General features: G+C 37.6%; 1 protein-coding gene across 7 annotated transcripts in view; it reads left to right on the plus strand.

Moving 5' to 3' along the window:
• hspa12a (heat shock protein family A (Hsp70) member 12A) overlaps positions 1-18,970 on the plus strand; it is a 265,691-nt gene that overhangs the window by 227,640 nt on the left and 19,081 nt on the right. For all 7 annotated transcript variants that reach the window (XM_087998838.1, XM_043712818.2, XM_043712820.2 and 4 more), the window contains 3 exons: positions 2,730-2,834; positions 3,714-3,830; positions 13,095-13,266. In XM_087998838.1, the coding sequence (XP_087854964.1) occupies positions 2,730-2,834; positions 3,714-3,830; positions 13,095-13,266 (394 nt within the window). The remainder of the gene's footprint in view (positions 1-2,729; positions 2,835-3,713; positions 3,831-13,094; positions 13,267-18,970) is intronic.

An 18,970-nucleotide genomic window follows, 5' to 3' on the forward strand; every position in this document is an offset into this window, starting at 1 on the left:
TGATCCTAAATTCATCCAACTCCAGCTCCAGTTCCCTAACACGGTCTTGGAGGAGCTGGAGATGGGTGCACTTCCTGCAAGTGTAATCAGCAGGGACGTCCATGGCATCCCTTACCTCAAACATGTTGCAAGAGGAACATTGCACTGCCTTCACTGCCTCTAAAAGTAACCTTTTTTTTAAAAAAAAACTGGGTCTAAAGAATAGAACAAGCAAAATGCAGCACTTACCTACTTACCACAACGGGTCTTATTGTTAGGTTAGAGGAGGAGGGCGCGCTTTTATAGGGAAAAAAAACCTACCCGGCTGCCCCTCTGGTCTTCGTCACTTCCCCCTGCTGCTCCCGCTCTTTCTGTGAAGAGAAAAAAAAACACTGCTGCCCGCTACCGGTAAGTAATTTTAAAACAAACTGTCTCACCTTAGCTGTAGCCTTCCGGGTTCCTTTACACTCTGCTGCTGCTCGCACTCAAAATGCTCTGCTGCTGCTCGCACTCCTGCTCTGATTTGCCTTTCCAAAGTGCAGCACCTTACATTTATCTAAATTAAACTCCATCTGCCACTCCTTGGCCCATTGGCCTTTTCATCGAGATTCCATGTACTCTGAGGTAACCTTCCTTGCTGTCCACTTCACTGTTTAGTGTCATCTGTAAACTTACTAACTATACCTCCTATGTTAAAAATCACACAACACTAGGTTATAGTTGAGTTATAGTGTGTGATTTTTAAATTTGTACACCCCAGTCCAATACTGGTGTCTCCAAATCATGTATACCTCGTATGTTCACATCCAAATCATTTATACAAATGATGAAAAGCAGTGGACCTGGCACCAATCCTTGTGGCAGACCACCGGTCACAGCCTCCAGTCTGAAAAACAACCCTCCACCACCACCCTCTGTCTCCTACCTTTGAGCCAGTTCTTATCAAAATGGCTAGTCTTCGCTGTATTCCATGAGATCCAACCTTGCTAACCAATTTACCATGATGAACCTTGCTTCTATCTCTTCCTGAACACGCTGCATGATAAACATTAATCACTTCCTATAGCTTCACATCTCTCTTCTTTTCCCCATTACACTAAAAGCTTAACTTTATCCCTTCTTTTCATTTCAGTTGCTGACAATGTAGAAACCTCTCTGCCATTTCAGGAAGAGAAAGCAAGCTACTTGAAGATGTAGTGTCAGTCAATCTGATAACAGAGAGCATTGCATGTACTTTAGAAGGTTGGTTAGAGATGGGGCTTCTTCATGTACTAAATCACTGACCACTTGTACAGGGTGAGGACACCGTTAGTACTAGGTTGCCAGAGGGCAAAACTATAAAAGAGCACTGCTGCAAGATGACAAATGGGATGACATGGAAATACCAGACGCATATGGCAGTCTGTAACAACCTTACACACAGTGATTGGGAATATTATCTCTTTTTGGCTACATGTGAAGGTGAACAGAAATTCAGGAGGGTTGTCCACCTGTGTGTGGGGCAAACTTTTCCACGCAATTAGTTCTTCTCATTTCATGCATATGCATGTGTGGAGTAAATGCTACATATTATGGGTGTTGGGCAGGAAATATTACCCTTCTCTAAGAACCAAATTTAACAGTTAAAAGGTACCTACACAGCAGTTCACTCTCTGTAACTTAGAAGCATCATTCAACTTCTTGTCATCAATTGCATCCCTCCCTGGAAATATTAGACCAAGCAAAAATAAGCACCATGCTTTAGCAATGCTTCCACTGCGGTCCTCCTGAAGACTGTCCAGAAGTCTAGGGAAGATTTTCTTCCCTATAGGAGGCAACAAGAAATCATCCCAACTGACATAGGCAACCTGGAAAGTGAGGTGGTAGAGGTCAGACTCCATGGGCAACTCGAACCAGTGCTGCAGAAGAGGAATGACCTACTACACCAGGGTATGTCTCACTCTAAGTCAATATTGTAAGGTTTCCACTGCAAAGGACTGATGTATTGCAGGTTGAGTAACAGGCCTGTCCATCAGATACCTCAGGAGTGACCAATGTCTATCGCTTCACTGCACTTACCGTCTAACTTTGTATCTAAATACCCACATTGTTCGAACAATTCTGGTAATCCTCCTCAGCCCCCATTCAACAGCATTCAAATCCATTGGAAAGTGTGGTATCAGAACTGAGCATAAAATTACAGCTTTTATCAATCCAAAGCAAATTAAGAATGTAATAGGACAAGAATGTTGCGTTGAGTTTGGAGATAAGCTTTATCTATTTGAAAGCCAAAGCATACTGAAAAGGCTTTTTGATCTTTGTCTGGAGAATATTTTTGGATTAATTTTGCAGTTCCTCCTGGTATGTGCTTAAAGGAATAAAAATGGGCTCATTCTGCATCATGAGCAATCTACCACAGCAGATTGCGATCCATGCAGTGAAGACAAAAGTTGCCCTTGGACCTTTTCAATTGTGTATACAGTTACTATTGAATGCAATGCTTTGTATATTGTACATTTTATGCAAGGCCACAGAGACCCAATTTCTCCTGAGAACTATAGAGAGATATTACTCTGAAAACTAAATGCACTCAAAAAGATTTCAGTATGGCAGTTTGATCATATAGAATAAATTACTTTTGAGAAGAAATTGCTTTTAAGTGGAATGCACTTTCTGTGATTGGATCGAGTTCTAACTCTGTGAAAGCTTGGAAATTGTCATTTATGGAACTATCATCGTGTGATGCATTTATTTCTTTCACTGTCTTCTAGAATCTCACAATTGAAACAGAACTGGAGGCTGCCAATGGAAAAAAGGTCAAGGCTATTGAAATCTTTGCCTGTGCTCTAATGTTCTTTAAAGACCATGCATTACAGGTGTGTTAGAAATGACAAAGAACTTATATACAATAGGATCTTCTTCTTAATGTTACGTTCATCAGGTAGATTTGATGGAATGTTGAAAATTATGTTTATTTTGAACTTGTGCTGCTGAGTATTTTACTTTATGAAGTATTGTGACTGGATTGTTCTCTGTTACAATAAGATTTGATATTGCAGTTGTTCAAAACAATTTTAAAACTTGATGCTGCCAATCAAAAGAATTAGTGGCATTTCTACTGGATGCATCTGTTAATGTACAAACAACTGTGAAAGTTATTGTTGCCTTTTTTGGATCCATTTCCTTTCCTAAGTGATTGTGCAAAGGATAATTACAGACTAAGAAAATCAACCATACTTAAAACAGCATTGGAATTCTTAGAAATTTGATAGTTCTCATCAACAAAGAAGCTTTCATTCAAACACCTGTGGTAATCTTCAGTTGTGAAAAGATGTTGGACTCACTTTTGTAAGGTAATTCTTGCCAGTAAAGGTGTAATTCAGAGCAGTCAAATTGACCTTCACAAAGTGCTATTCCTTTACACTTTTATCTTTATAATTCTATATCCCAATAATCACCCACTGCACAGTCAAAAGAAGTGGATCCAAAAATAGACGACAATAACTATGTTTCAAATCTTTACAGCTTATTTTATGTTAATATGCAGATATATATGTAGAATTTGCTTTGCTGATAATTAGTAATAGTGCCAACATTCTATGGCCCCTCACAACAGAATGTGTTTTTTCAATAAAGTTTGATGTGTGCAGGCTGTAAACATGTAGAAATCATGTTGTAATTTATAGCCAGGATTTTGCTGTAGAATTCTCAATGAAGAAACAAGGAAGCTGTCACCTACATCATTCTATTTTTAGGAGCTGAGTGACCAGGCTGGTTCACAATTTGGAAACCCGGATATTCGATGGGTCATTACTGTACCAGCTATATGGAAGCAACCTGCAAAGCAGTTCATGAGGCAGGCAGCCTACAAGGTATGTTTTATGTACTGAGAGAAGTGGACTGTGCTTCTTAATCCAGTGGCGAATTGAACCCATAGATTGTTTCAATTTTTATCAACAGTACCACATGTAAGAAGTTAGATTGCTCAGACAACCTGCAACATTCTGTCTGAGGCATACATAGCAGTAGAACCTAGTGATAGGCCTGAGGATCGGAATTTATTATGAACCAGCTGCAGATGAATAAAATGCTAAGACAAAGAAAAAATTGATTATGAAAATAAATTGGCAAGAAATATAAAAGCATATAGCAAGACCTTCTACTGGTTTATAAGGAAAAAAAGAAAGTAGCTAAAATAAATTAGAGACCCTTAACTGATATAACTGGGGAATGGTGGAAACGAGGAAAGGATAGATAATTTAAACCAATATTTTGCATCGATCTTCATGGTGGAGGACACCATGAACATCTGATAGATAACAAATAATCAAGATGGGAATACAAGGAAAGATCTTATAATGGTCTGTATCATGAGGAACAAAGTATTTGTCAAACTAAGGGAATTAAAGGCAGACAAGCAGCCTGGAGCTGATGACCGACATCCAAGGGTTTTAAAGTACATTGCTGCAAAGATAGTGGAGGCATTGGTTGGAATATTCCAGAAGTCACCGAATTCCAAGAGGGTTACAGTGGATTGTAAAACTGTTAATGGGCATCCCTGTTCAAGAAGGGAGTGAAACAGATAGCAGGTAACTATAGTCGAGAGTGTGTTGCTGGGAAAGCACAGCAGGTCAGGCAGCATCCGAGGAGCAGGAGAATCAACATTTCGGGTATAAGCCCTTCATCACTGAAATGCCCAAAATGTCGATTCTTCTGCTCCTCGGATGTGCCTGACCTGCTGTTCTTTCCCAGCAACACACTCTTGATTCTGATCTCCAGCATCTGCAGTCCTCACTTTCTCCTAGCAAGTATCTATAGGCCATTTAGTCTAACATCTGTCATTGGGAAAATGCTAAAGTTCATTATTAAGGAAGAAATAACACGACTTTTTAGAAATACTACCACAATCAAGCAGGGTCAACCTGGATTTGTGAAAGAAAAGTCATGTTTGACAAATTTACTGGAGTTCTTTGGGGAATCATGAGCAGTGTAAGTAAAGTGGATCCAATAGTTGTGGTGTATTTGGATTGCAAGAAGGCATTCTTTAAGGTCCCACATCAAACATTGTTGCACAAGATATGAACTCATGGTATTGGGGATAGTATATTAGCATGAGCAGAGGATTTGCTAACTTTTAGAAGACAGAGTTGGGATGTTTTCCAAGACAGCAATTCGTAACTGGTGGAGTCCCACAGAAAGCAGTGCTGAGGCCAATTATTTGCAATATGTAATTGTGAATTAGATGAGGAAGTAAACTTATTGTAGCCAAGTTTGTGGATGAAACAAAAACATGTGAGAAGGCAAGTAGTGAGGCAGAATGAGTCTACAAGGCGATGTAGACAGGTTAAGTGAGTGGGCAAAAAATTGACAAATGAAATATAATGTGGGAAAATCTGAGGATATGTGCTTTGGCAGAAACAATAGAGGAACTGAATATTTTAAAGCAGTAAAACTGCAGAGAGCTACAAAGGGATTTGGGAATTCTCATGCATGAATCACAAAAAGCCAGCATCCAAGTTAATATGTAATAGGGAAGACAACTAGAATGTTGACCTTTATTTCAAGGGAATAGAGTATAAAAGTTGCAAGATTTGCTAAAACTACACAAAGAACTGGTCAGACCTTCTTCTGCTCCTATATCTTATAGTCATATCTTTTGGTCTGAGATTAAGCCATTACTCATTAGAGGTAAAGAAAATGAGAGATAATCTTATTGAAACATACAGGATTCTGTAGGGGAATTAGATAGGGTAGATATTGAAAATATATTTCCACTAGCAGGGGACACGTAAACTAGGGGATATAGTAACAGAATAGCAGGGCAGGCCTGAGGGGCTGAATGGTCTACTCCTACTCTTATTTCAGATTTTCTTACAAGGTGCACTTGTTACTAACTCCACATGTCTGAGGAAGAATGTTATTGGGATTCTATAGCATTAGTTAATATTTAAAGTTTATATCTTCTTTGCAAATTATATTACAGAAATAAGCATGACCACAATAATTATATGGGCACTAAAATATTGCAAGTCAAAGGCTCCATGTAACTGTAGCAGGGGACTTGTGTCTTGACACACATGCAGCACACAGGTGAAAGTTTTGCAGAATATTAGTCCATATGTTTGTAAAATTAACAGATGTTCTTTGTTTTTATAGACACATTCAGTCAAATCTCAGTAATGGTTTGATGAATGCACAATTAGTTTAATATACTAATATTGACAGTAAACATAAGGAGGAAGTCACTTTAAAAATGAATAAGAAATGAAGACAGCAAGCACAGTAATGTGCTAAATCTATTTTCTTTTCCTTTCTGTTTTATTTTGCATCTTTTGTTGTCAGTCACAGAGAATTTTTTGTATGAATGAATGAACCAATGATTCTATGTTGTGTTTTCAGACTTGGAAATGCTGGCTTTGTGGTGATAGATTAGCAAGGACTTGGATACCTGGAAATATTTCTAGCATTTGTATGATATTAAGAAAACATTCTTTGCCTTCCAAAGATATACCAGACAGGTTTATTGTTTGTTACCAGAGAGTACACAAAATTAATCTTAGTTATTTTGATAACAAAAGGCTTCCAAATGGTAACTTGAGATGCTAATTTGGACGAGCTAGTTCTGAGCCAAAATTGTCAAAAGCTTACAGAGTAGTCACCAATTTCTCTAATTTTGCCGACAGAATCCAATAGCGAAATACATTTAAATATTCAAATTTATGAAATAATCCATTTTCAGTGATACTTAAGGATACTGATGCAATGCTAAATGCCAACTTACAGTAAGAATACAGGTTAAATTTTCAGGGCAACAACTATTTCTAAAGCATTCCATAAAATGATTAAACAAATTTTGAAACTATTGAAATTCTGTCATTGGTTTGTTGACATTGAAATTGCACTAAAAACATTTCATATACACCCATCTTGAATGTCATGTTGAGAATCAAATTGTTTAGGCTATTACAGATCTAAATTTTCATCTGTTGTTTGGATAACTTTCTTGCAGAGATTTATTTCAATGTCTTTCATTTGCCTGCATTTTTGGCATAAGACCTATCCTCAGTATTCAGAATACACATATAGGCATTGCTTGTTAATTACAGGGGAAGTAGGTTTAAATTTCAAAATAATGTAAAGAAATCACAAGATGCAAAAGCAATGCTCCAAAGGCAATTTTTAAAAAAAATGATATTTGGAATGAGGGCATCACTGGTTAGACAAGCATTTAGTTCCCATCTCTAATGTCAACTAAGAGTTAACCACATTGCTGTGTGATTGGAGTCACATGTAGGCTAGATCAGGGAAGGACGTCAGATTTTATTTCTTAATATACACTAGTGAATCAGGTAGGTTTTTATGACAATCAACAGTTGTTACATGGTTGCCATTCGACTGGCTTTTTATTCCATGTTTCTCATGATTTCAAATTTCTCCATCTGCCATGATGGGATTTCAACCCCTTTACCAAGAACATGAGCTTGGGGTTTTGGGTTACTGTACTAGTGACATTACTGGATTATGCCAGTACACCACTGCCTTCCTGCAAATAGAATATTATAATTTTGTTATTGAAGGCTTATGGTAAAATGGTCAGTTTTATTAATCTAATGGAGAGGCAGTGGTGTGCCGGTAATACTACTGTACTCATGGTCTAGAACCTCAGGTCCTGAGGACATGAGTTCAGAGCCCAACTTAGCAGATGATGAAATTTGAATTCAATAATAAAATATAGTCAGGAACAATGAACTAGTCTCAAAGTGACAATATAACTGCTGTTGATTATTATAAAAATTCAAATAGCTGACTAACCTCCTTTAGGAAAAGAAATCTGTCGTCCCTACCAGGTCTGGCTTACATGCGACTCCAAGCCCACAGCAATGAGACAGGCTTTTAACTACTCTTTGGTACTTAGGGATGGGCAATAAATGCTGACCTGGTCAGTAATGCCCACATTACACGAACAAATTAAAAGAAGTGTCGTGTCTAAAATGGAAAGTTTTAAAATGAGTAGTGTTAAATAGTCGGAAACTTTCATTTAAATTCAATCCATTTCCAAAACATGTTGAAAAGAGAATAAGTAGCTTGGTAAAACATCTCTGATTTGAATGAAAATATAAATGGTTTCTAAACCTTTTCTAAACTGTAAAGAAAAAAGTGTCTGCAGTACTGAAAGGAATACTGTGCTTGAGGAATTTCAATATGAAGCTAAATAAAACTGCAACACAGTTATTTATTGAGAGAAATGTGTGGATGAGTCTTTCCAAACTGGATCATTGTTAATAAAATGGGATAACCTAATAACTGTTGAATCAACTGCAGAGCAGGAGTTGGGAAAATATGCCAAGGCAACTGTAATATTTGTTTCATCTAATGATTTTTAGAGGAGGTGTTGAACTGAGCATCTGTCAACTGACTTCGATGCCCATTATTTGAAGATGAGAATTCTGTTAAATAAAAATGTTTTACTGAAAAACTCAACTGATGAGAACAAGGGAAAAATAGTCCACCGCGCATATTTTACTTACCTTCCATATTTCATATATTTTGATTATAATTATTGAATCCTTATAATGTAGCAATCTACTCGTTAATTTTATGAAGGTTGCAGAGTATCACTCTCTACAGAAAGGATATACTAAGTGAACTTAATCTATATAATTTGAAAAGTCTAAGAAGTCTATCAGCATAATTGATGAGATAATGTACACTTCTTGGCTATCCAGCTGTGCTCCACTACATTGGAAAAGGAACTGATATGTTCCAACTAGGCTTCCAGATTGAAATTGAATCAATTCTTTGTTTAACCTACTGAGATAATGTTGACTGTATGGTTGTGGATATCCACAGCCTGTACCATACTGTACCAGCCACAGGCTGTGTTTAATGAGTGATAGAAAATGAGACGATGAGAAGCAAAAACCAATCCTAACAAGTTCAAATGCTTAAATTAGACATAAAACTTAATGTATGCAATGTAGAATAATCTGACGAGGATTATTGATGAACCACGAGAAGTTATGCAAGGTATAGATAGAGTTAACGGTAGTTGTTTTTTCCCTTCAATGAGGGATTTCAAGACTAGCGGGCTCATTTTTAAGGTGAGGGGGAGAGATTTAAAAAAGACGAAAGAGGCAAATGTTTTTCCACAGAGGGTGGTTCACATGTGGAATGAACTTCCTGAGAAAATGGTGGATGTGGGTACAATTACAGTGTTGACTGTATTTGGATATGGACATAAGGATATAGGCCAGGAGCAGGCAGGTGGGACGGATTTAGTTTGCGATTATGTTCGGCATAGACTGGTTGGATCGAAGGGTCTGTTTCTGTGCTGTATGAGTTAAAGTGTAATCTTAACTTCAGAAGAATGAACAGATTCAATTCAGATTATTCAATTCAGAATGAACAGATCTCAATCTAGAATGTTTAATACAGAAATAGTTTAATTACCAATACTGTAAGGTTATCATGTATAGGACTAAAAAGAATACTTGTGATTCATCTTATTGGTCCCAGTTTTTAGGAAATATACCACAGCTCACTTGTGTCTTTATTAAACTTTTTTTTGAGATAAATATCAAAATCTCACTTCATGAATTTGCTATAACTTTGGGCTCCCATTGACTTCCTAGGCAGTTCATTTCATGTCATATGTATTCAGAAATTAGCATGTTTTTTTTAGCTACCCTGAATTAAGTGCTGCTGTGGAGTTTAAAAAAGAACCTCTCCCGAGACCAGATCTAAATTATTTGTTAATTATATTGATTTTAAGAGAATGTCTCCCTCAAACCTATAGTTGTTTTCTGTCCTGCTGAACAACACAGCACACGTACTGGATTGTAATCTGATATCATGTGCTGCATCTGGAGGTTTCAGAGGAAGGAACAAAATACATACTATTTTTTTCTTTTTTCAGTGAAAGACACAAAGTGCTCCCTCCTGTGTATTTTTTTTTTTCTTTTATGCACTCCACCTCCCTCCTGTGTATTTTTTTTTCTTTTTTTTTGCCAGTTTTTTTTTTCTTTTTTTTTTCATTTTTATTTTAACCCCCACACTACCACCGAAGTGCGGTACTGTTTATTTTATCCCCAGCACCCATGGTGTGTGTGTGCAGGTGTGAGACACAGTGGAAGACACAAAGTGCACCAATCTTTATTCAAAATACATACTATAGAGATAGAACCCTGTTTAAATCAATTTATTTGAACTTGAATTGATCCCCAATATAATTTAGCACCAATAAAACGGCACATCAAGTTGAAGTCTGACAAATCAGAATCATGATGTCAATTTCAGCTCTAACTGATAGCCACATTAGATCCAAGAGCGTAACATTGAATTTAAAAAATTTAACTGGGGGGACAATTAAATACAAAACTTGAAATTAGACATTTATTCAGTAAAGAATGAAAATGTATTCAATTTATATTATTGCATGGAATGCATCAGAACAGCAAATTAAAGTAGTAAACAGAAACAGGAGTCTTCAGCAGCAGTAAGAAGAATGAATGATTGGAATGTGATTATTCTTTATTTGGGGTTATATTTAATTAGCAGGAAGTTGTAATAAACTGGGCTAATTAAACGTTATAATAGTATTTCAAATCTTTTGATGTTAAGCCAAAACATTGAAGTATGCAAGAACTATCCCTTTCAAAACATATGTTAACAACACATCTGAAATTAGTTTTGTTTTTGTCATTGTGGCTGCTTCTGTCTAAAACTGTGTAAGTGTAAAAACTTTTATAGTCAAACATTCAGAAATCTTTAATTATTACATGTTGTTTCATTTTTCAATGAAATAATGACTAACTGTGACATAAATGTGTGATTCTTATGTTGTAATTCCATTTATTTTGGAGTTTTGGATTTTGAACTAGTAAGATGTGTGTTTGGTCTGTGTCTATGCAGGAATGTAATGATTAAGTTTTTAAAGTATTTTGCAGCCTGTTATTTACAAACATAGTTTGAGAGAGAGTTCTTGGAATTTAATGGGGTTCTGTTTACGTTGGGAATGTTTTACAAGCTCTGTGCATTAGTCTTCAGTTCGAAGACACTGCAATTTTATTTGGCTTAGGGAAACAAACTCAGCTTCACAAAAGCCCTTTGGGTTTCAGATTTTGCAAAATGTCTGGCGGAAGGTGGACACATAAGGCAACTGCTCTTGAAGTAGAGGAATGGTTAGAACTGTTAAGAAATAGGAGATAGAAATATGCCTTCTAGTAGCCAAATCCCTAGGACTTGGGGACACAACACACCCTCAACCAACTGGGCGGACCGCTCCAATTGATGAGTGACCCGACCTGAGATGGATATCTGTATAGGTCCCTGACAAACTGACTTTTAATAGCTGGGCTGTTTGCACTGGGCTTTCTGGACTGACTGTGACCCACTTGCCAGTTTGTAATGAAATGGATCCCCTCACTCTGGATGTCTCTAGCTATTGACTGTCCTAGCTCCTAAACTGATATTGGATGATACCCTAGACTTACTGTTGCTGGTTTAACTTGTTTTCCAACCAATAACGCTTAACCAATCAGAGTTCTTAGCTTTCACCAAAAAAGGCGCCTGTCTGTAGGGCCTTCTCACGTTTGATAATAATGGCCTTGACAGTGTAGATCCATTAATGTTATCTTCAAGTAATAAAAATATGTGCTGAGAATGAACATTTGCCTTCTGCGTGTTTCTGAATCTGGCCTCAGTCTGCTTCAACTTCCCTGTACCTAGCCACTGAGATCATCATCATCATCAAGAACTCAGTTCTAAGGGCACTCTGTTTCCTTTCACAAGGTTTCAGCTTATCCAGAAATCTTGATTTCTAATAGCAGTTACACTTATAGTTTTCTTAGAAACTAGAAGTTTTTTTTCTCTCTTTGATTACCATCTACCTCACAAAAGTACAAGGTTTCAAAGCAACAACTGCATCACAATGCAAAGCCTTCAACAATGTACCCTGTAGAGAAATGTAGAATCATTAATCACAGCTTCTGGATTGCCACATTTAGCTACACATGGATGGACTCGAGAAGTGATCAGTTTCAGAAGCATTATGATTGAAGTGCTGATTGAATACAAAATCCAGGTTGCATTTATCCATTTATATTGTTAGCTAAAAAAAATTTATAAATGTATACCACAGTAGGATAAAGTCAGAAGTCACAACACCAGGTTATAGTCCAACAGGTTTATTTAAAATCACAAGCTTTCAGAGTGCTGCTCCTTTATCAGATGAAGTCACCCCAGTCCAATACCAGCACCTCAACATCATACAACAGTATGCTTCATCCTTTCAGACTGTAAATTCTCTTTACTGGAGTTCATTTGGGATTTTCGCAACAATCAATTCATAGTCATTATTAGACTCTTAATTCCAGATATTTATTGAATTCAAATTCTATATTCTGCAGGGATGAGATTTGAACCTGGCTCCTCAGAATATTACCTGGTCTCTGTATTAATAGTCTAGCAGTATTACCACTAGGCCATTGCCTGCCCATAGATGTGGTGAAATATTGTGTTTAATTTATGATAGTACAGTAAAAAGTGTATGCATTATTAAAGTCAGGCAATGACTTACCAGATCTGTAACTGAATGAAGGGATTGGGCTTACACTATAATGAGAGACAGGACAACATTCCTTAGTATGAGGAGGGTAAGAAGTGAGCTGATTAAGGTGATTGAAATAATAAATGGAAGTCACAGGGTACACTGGGAGCAACTCTTCCCGATAGCAGGAGAATAAAGGGGAAAGGTGTCAAAACTCAAAGCTTAAAATCAACAGGAATGTCAGAAAAAAAATCTATGCGTGCAAAACATTATCTGAATATAGACATACAGCTCTGAAAACCAGTGATAAAATCAACTAAATTAATTAAAAGTGAGATTGATATTTTGAACGTGAGCATATTAAGAGAAATGAAAGGTGTATTACAATTCAGTGATCTGGACAGTGAACAAAGTGTCTTTCCAGAAAATTGTATATGACAAGTTGTATAAATATCGTTAGAGAATTGAAAAGGTCAGACTATCACAGCTAATAAACTAGCAGTGCAGCTTTAATGGGCCAAATGGTTTCCTCTTGTTTCTAGATGTGTCTTATTTAGGACTAATCTTCCTCTACCGTTCACCTCCACAGGCTGGTCTTGCATCTCCTGATTGTCCAGAACAGTTGATAATTGCTCTTGAGCCTGAAGCTGCCTCCATCTACTGCCGGAAACTCCGCCTACATCAGATGATAGATCTCACTGCCAAGGAGACTGTCAATGGTTATAGCTCCACAGAAACACTTGCATCTGGAATAACTCATGGTATTTTTGCCTGCTTATCATTTTGGTATTTGAAATAGTTCGGTATTTGCTGACTCAAACTATTTCTTATTAGAAATGGTGCAGTGATGGTATATACCATTCTTTTTAATCCCAGTATTAGTAAAATAGATGTTTTTCTTAACTGAGTTGTCTAAGCAATTTCTGTTTTAAGCTTTTTTCTTCCTTTCAAACACACTCATAAGATTCAAAACTATAATGTGGAATGTTGAATTTTCTCTGTGTTAAAAAGATCTTATATTGTTGAAAAGCATTGATAAAATATGTCTGTTTTTCATCTGTACTCACCTGTACTAACAAATGATTAATAGTGACAATTAGAGTCATAGACATAGAGTAATACAGATGGAAACTGACCCTTCGGTCTAACCTGTCCATACCAACCAGATATCCCAACCCAATCTAGTCCCACCTGCCAGCACCTGGCCCATATCCCTCCAAACCCTTCCTATTCATATACCCATCCAAATTCCTCTTAAATGTTGCAATTGTACCAGCCTCCACCACATCCTCTGGCAGTTCATTCCATTCACATACCACCCCCTGTGTGAAAAGGTTGCCCCTTAGGTCTCTTTTATATCTTTCCCTTTCACCCTAAACCTATGCCCTCTAGTTCTGGACTCCCCGATCCCAAGGAAAAGACTTTGTCTATTTATCCTATCCATTCCCTTCATAATTTTGTAAATCTCTATAAGGTCACCCCTCAGCCTCCGACGCTCCAGGGAAAACAGCCCCAGCCTGTTCAGCCCCTCCCTATAGCTCAAATCTTCCAACCCTGGCAACATCTTGTAAATCTTTTCTGAACCCTTTCAAGTTTTACAACATCTTTCCGATAGGAAGGAGACCAGAATTGCACGCAATATTCCAACAGTGGCCTAACTAATGTCCTGTACAGCCGCAACATGACCTCCCAACTCCTGTACTCAGTACTTTGACCAATAAAGGAAAGCAGACCAAACGCCTTCTTCACTATCCTATCTACCTGCGATTCCACTTTCAAGGAGTTATGAACCTGCACTCCAAAGTCTCTTTGTTCAGCAGCACTCCCTAGGACCTTACCATTAAGTGTATAAGTCCTGCTAACATTTGCTTTCCCAAAATGCAGCACCTTATATTTAGCTGAATTAAACTCCATCTTCCACTTCTCAGCCCATTGGCCCATCTGGTCCAGATCCTGTAGTAATCTGAGGTAACCCTCTTCGTTGTCCACTTCACCTCCAATTTTGGTGTCATCTGCAAGCTTACTAACTGTACCTCTTATGCTCGCATCCAAATCATTTATGTAAATGACAAAAAGTAGAGGGCCCAGCACCATCCTTGTGGCACTCCACTGGTCACAGGCCTCCAGTCTGAAAAACAACCCTCCACCACAACCCTCTGTCTTCTACCTTTGAGCCAGTTCTGTATCCAAATGGCTAGTTCTCCATTTATTCCATGAGATCTAACCTTGCTAATCAGTCTCCCATGGGGAACCTTGTTGAATGCCTTTCTGAAGTCACATATAGGTCACATCTACTGCTCTGCCCTCATCAATCTTCTTTGTTACTTCTTCAAAAAACTCAATCAAGTTTGTGAGACATGATTTAATTATTGCTATAAGTGTTGGACTGTATTGAAATTTAGTGTCATTTAACCAAGTTCTTTAGTGATTTCTTTAGGAGACAGCTGGCAACTCCCATTGGCAAATCATCAAATGATTTCCATGATAAAGATGAGTGAATTCCATTGAATTGATATCATATGCCTTGGAGGGATTTTAGGAACTTAAGAAATAGGAACATGAGGCCATTTAGCTCCTCAACTCTGCTTTGCCATTCAACTAGATGGCAAACCTTCAACCTTAATGTAATTTTCCATATCCGCTGAGATCTCTAATATCTGGAAATCTGTCAGTGTCTGTCTTGAATATGACTGAGTTTCCACTGACCTCTGAGGTGCAGTATGCCAAAAGATTCTCCTCACCTCAGTTAGCAAAAGTTGTGAATTTAATGCATTTTTGGATCAAAATGCGGATAGTAGAAAGATTAACTCATCATTTTGAGGATTGCTTTAAAAGTTCTGACTAAAAGCTTTCTTAATCGGCACCTGAAAACTTGGATTGGAATTCTTTTTCTGCGACTTAAAAGTATGGTGGTAAACAGTCTTATATTGGCATTGTCTAAACCTGTCATGGGAAATTACACCAATTAATATAAAAATAAAGCAAAGACCTGTGGATGCTGGAGATCTAAAACACAAACAGAAATGCTGATGAAACTTAGCAGGTCTGGCAGAGTGCTGATATAGAGTCACTGAACTCGAACCATTAATGCTGCCTTTTTCCCACTGCCAGATGCTCCTGAGTGCCAGAAATTTATGTCTTTGTTTTTGCCAGTTAATACTTGAAATGAGCTTAACTATATCTGTGATAAATTACAAAAGCAATCCAAGCTTCTTTCCTATCCAATATAACTGCAGAAGAAAAGGACAGCCTACTATTTGCTTCCAACTCCGGAAATAGTCTGGCTTTCTACATCTGCCTCAGGAGAAACAGCCCCGAATGTCTGGGTTTTCAGCGTGGTGAGCTTTGGAATGGTTCAGCAATCAGGCATGCTGACCCCTTGGCACAGTGCAGAGGTAGCCACAAGGACTTGTGAGTGACAATGCAGGTTGTATAAAAGGCCCACTCTGTGCATGGAACTTATTCCCAACTGTAATAAGAAATGTTAAGCCCTCCACTCCTCCCCCCCCTTGCAATCTTCATTTACTCCTTCCCCTACCATCACCTACCCCCTCCCCTCACCATGGTCTTTCATAACCTTCATTCTAATCCAGGATCCCTGATGCATTCCCACCCACCCTTCTGGTACCTACACTAACTTAGTGCAGACATATGCTGACCCCAGGACTCTACGCTCATCACCAGGCCCCTAATGATCCCATGTTGGCTACTGTCAACTTATGCTCCCACTCCTTTACTCTTTCACCTTACACATTCCATGCAATCTCTCCCAGTATTCAATGTGGACAGTTCTCAGTAAATATGCTGAGATGAAATAACATTTTAAAGTATCCATTACAAACTTCACTATATATAAAGAAACTCATTGATAAAAAGAAATTAAGTCTCTTCTAACACCTAACACAATATAAAAACACAAATATTCATAGCTCCACATCCACGACAACTAATCCTTTAACAACTTTCAGACCTTTCAAAGAAAGTGAAATTGGAAGAGGAGTCATATTGGATTCAAAACGTTAACTCTGTTTCTCTGTCTAAATAATATCATTGTATTATTTGGAAGTGCTGGAGAAACTTTGCAGGGATGGCAACATGATACCCCTCAGGCCTACATCCACAAGCAACCATTGAAACTGGAAATGATTATTTTCAGAGTTTCTCAAAATTTAAAGAACGAGAGACATGAAAAACTTGAGTCCTTGTCCACCCTTTGTGCACATCTATTCTGAAAAATACTATGTCACAAATAGAAACAGACCACCTTGCTTCAGTGAAAATAGGGTCAATTTGAACTTGGCAGAGCTTAGACGATCCTTCTTGATTTGGTTTCCCTCATGTGAGTTTCACATCCTGCCCTCTTTCCCCACTCCAGCAAAGATGGAATCTATCAGAAATGAGAGTAGAACTTCTGAATCTGGAGTCCTGGTGGTATTTCATGTTTCACTAGCTATTGTTGAAGTACGCAAATTTCTATGTGAGTGTCTGTATCTATATTCACTCAAATATGTGCAGTATATGAGGTGGAAGTGCACCTGCAGGTTTACATGTATGCATTGGTATATGTGTACATGGGGTTGGTGTATATGTATATATGGGTTTTTGTGGGTATGTTCAGGTTTGAGTGTGTGTGTCTGGGTGGCAGTGCATGTGCACACTTTCAATCAGTATCTGGGCTTACAGATCTAGAATGCTCAGTTGAGTGAGGTATTGAAGTGCAGTCAATGCTAATGGAATTATACATGATTATCAGTTGAGGAAAATGGAAAAAAAAATCTTTGTAAATTTTTCAGTTCCTAAATTTATTTATAAATGGTCATAATTTCAATAAAATGTGATAAAATCAGTGTCATTACAATATTAAATGACAGTCATTTGAAGACAATTTAAAACCGTTGCACTGGCAGCAGACAATCTCACCAATAGACTGCAAATTCTGATTTTCCACTGCACCATAATTTTGCTACTTGTGATTGGAAAAATCAGAATTTGCAGTCTGTTGCTGAGATTGTCTGCTGTCAGTGCAGAGGTTTAAAATTGTCTTCAAATGACTGTCATTTAATATTGTAATGACACTGATTTTACCACATCTTATTGGAATTATGACCATTTATAAATACTTGAATGTCTGAAATACACCCCTGGCTACAGTGGCTGGAAGAGTTCATAAATCAGCCCGTAACCCATTGATGGGGCCATAGTCATTTTAGCTGTCATACTGTGGATGTTCAAATTGTATTTGTTAATGTTCATGTGAATTGTAAATTAAATACTTTTTTTTAAAAGAAACAAAGCACTGTGAAGGCTGGATATTAGAATTAAAAGAGAAAGTTATGGAAACACTAGGGAAGGTCAGGCAGCATCTGTGGAGCGAGTAAAAGAATAATCTTTCAAGTAAATGATCTTTGGCATAACTCAGTGCTATCTGACCTGCTGAGCGTTGTCAGCATTTTCTGTTCTTAAGTGTTTAATTTTCAAAGGTTTAATTGAGTCTGAAAGTTTAAAACAGCGTGACTGGGGCATCACTACTAAACTGGTGTGGTTTTTCATTTTAAGAAATTATGCAGCTTCTTGGAAGATGTGTAGAACCATTGCCTGGAATATAATCCTCTGAGCTGCATTGCTGACACCTTTGCTAAGCCCTCATTTGCATACCCTCTGCAATGGCTTTGCTATTCTATTTATTGAGAAACATGCTGGAAATTCTTTCCAGATGGAAGCTGTGAATCATACAGCAGAGGATGATTATCCTGGAAACCCTGGGAGGGGATCGGTTGAAAGGCTGCCCTGATCAGTCTATACAAGTGAAGCTCTGTTTCAAGATACCAATGGCATGTTTAATTGTTCTGGCTGTAGCATGAGCTTCGTTGCACACAATGTAATTAGCATATGTGTGACATTGCACTATTTTTTTAAAAGGGAAACACACACGTATCAAGTGATGGCACTCAAACCAACTTAACATGTATTTTAATCTTTCATTCCTCAAATATACCTATTACCATTCATGTTGGACACCTACAAAACACATTTATTTATTTTTATACAAATTTATTCACATTGGCACCTAGAGTTGTTATGACACTGTCCTTTAGTGTTTCTGCACAATTTCAGATATCTGATGTCAAATTTATCACTCCTAATTAATTAAAATAAAGTATGTTAGCTGGCAGTAGGATTTCACTAGCACTGATTTATGATATTGATAACTCTAGACATAGTTCTTTTTTCATATTTTCTAAACAAACTGTTCAGAGGCATTGTACACCTTTGGAGCAAGTGGGATTTGAACCTGAACTCAGAGGTAGGAACACAATCACTGTGCCACAAGAGACATTTGTGATAGCTCTTTATGTTAACCAGATTTATCTGCAATTGGCCAGACCTGCTGTAGCACAAGTTTCAAAAAAAGAGCAACCAGTCTGTTAAACATGTGCCTTTCCTACCAAGTCTTTGCCATTGATG

This window comes from Chiloscyllium plagiosum, unplaced genomic scaffold, assembly GCF_037043375.1.
Source record: "Chiloscyllium plagiosum isolate Xiang-an unplaced genomic scaffold, Cpla_swu_hap1 HiC_scaffold_22, whole genome shotgun sequence".
NCBI classification, from domain to species: Eukaryota; Metazoa; Chordata; class Chondrichthyes; order Orectolobiformes; family Hemiscylliidae; genus Chiloscyllium; species Chiloscyllium plagiosum.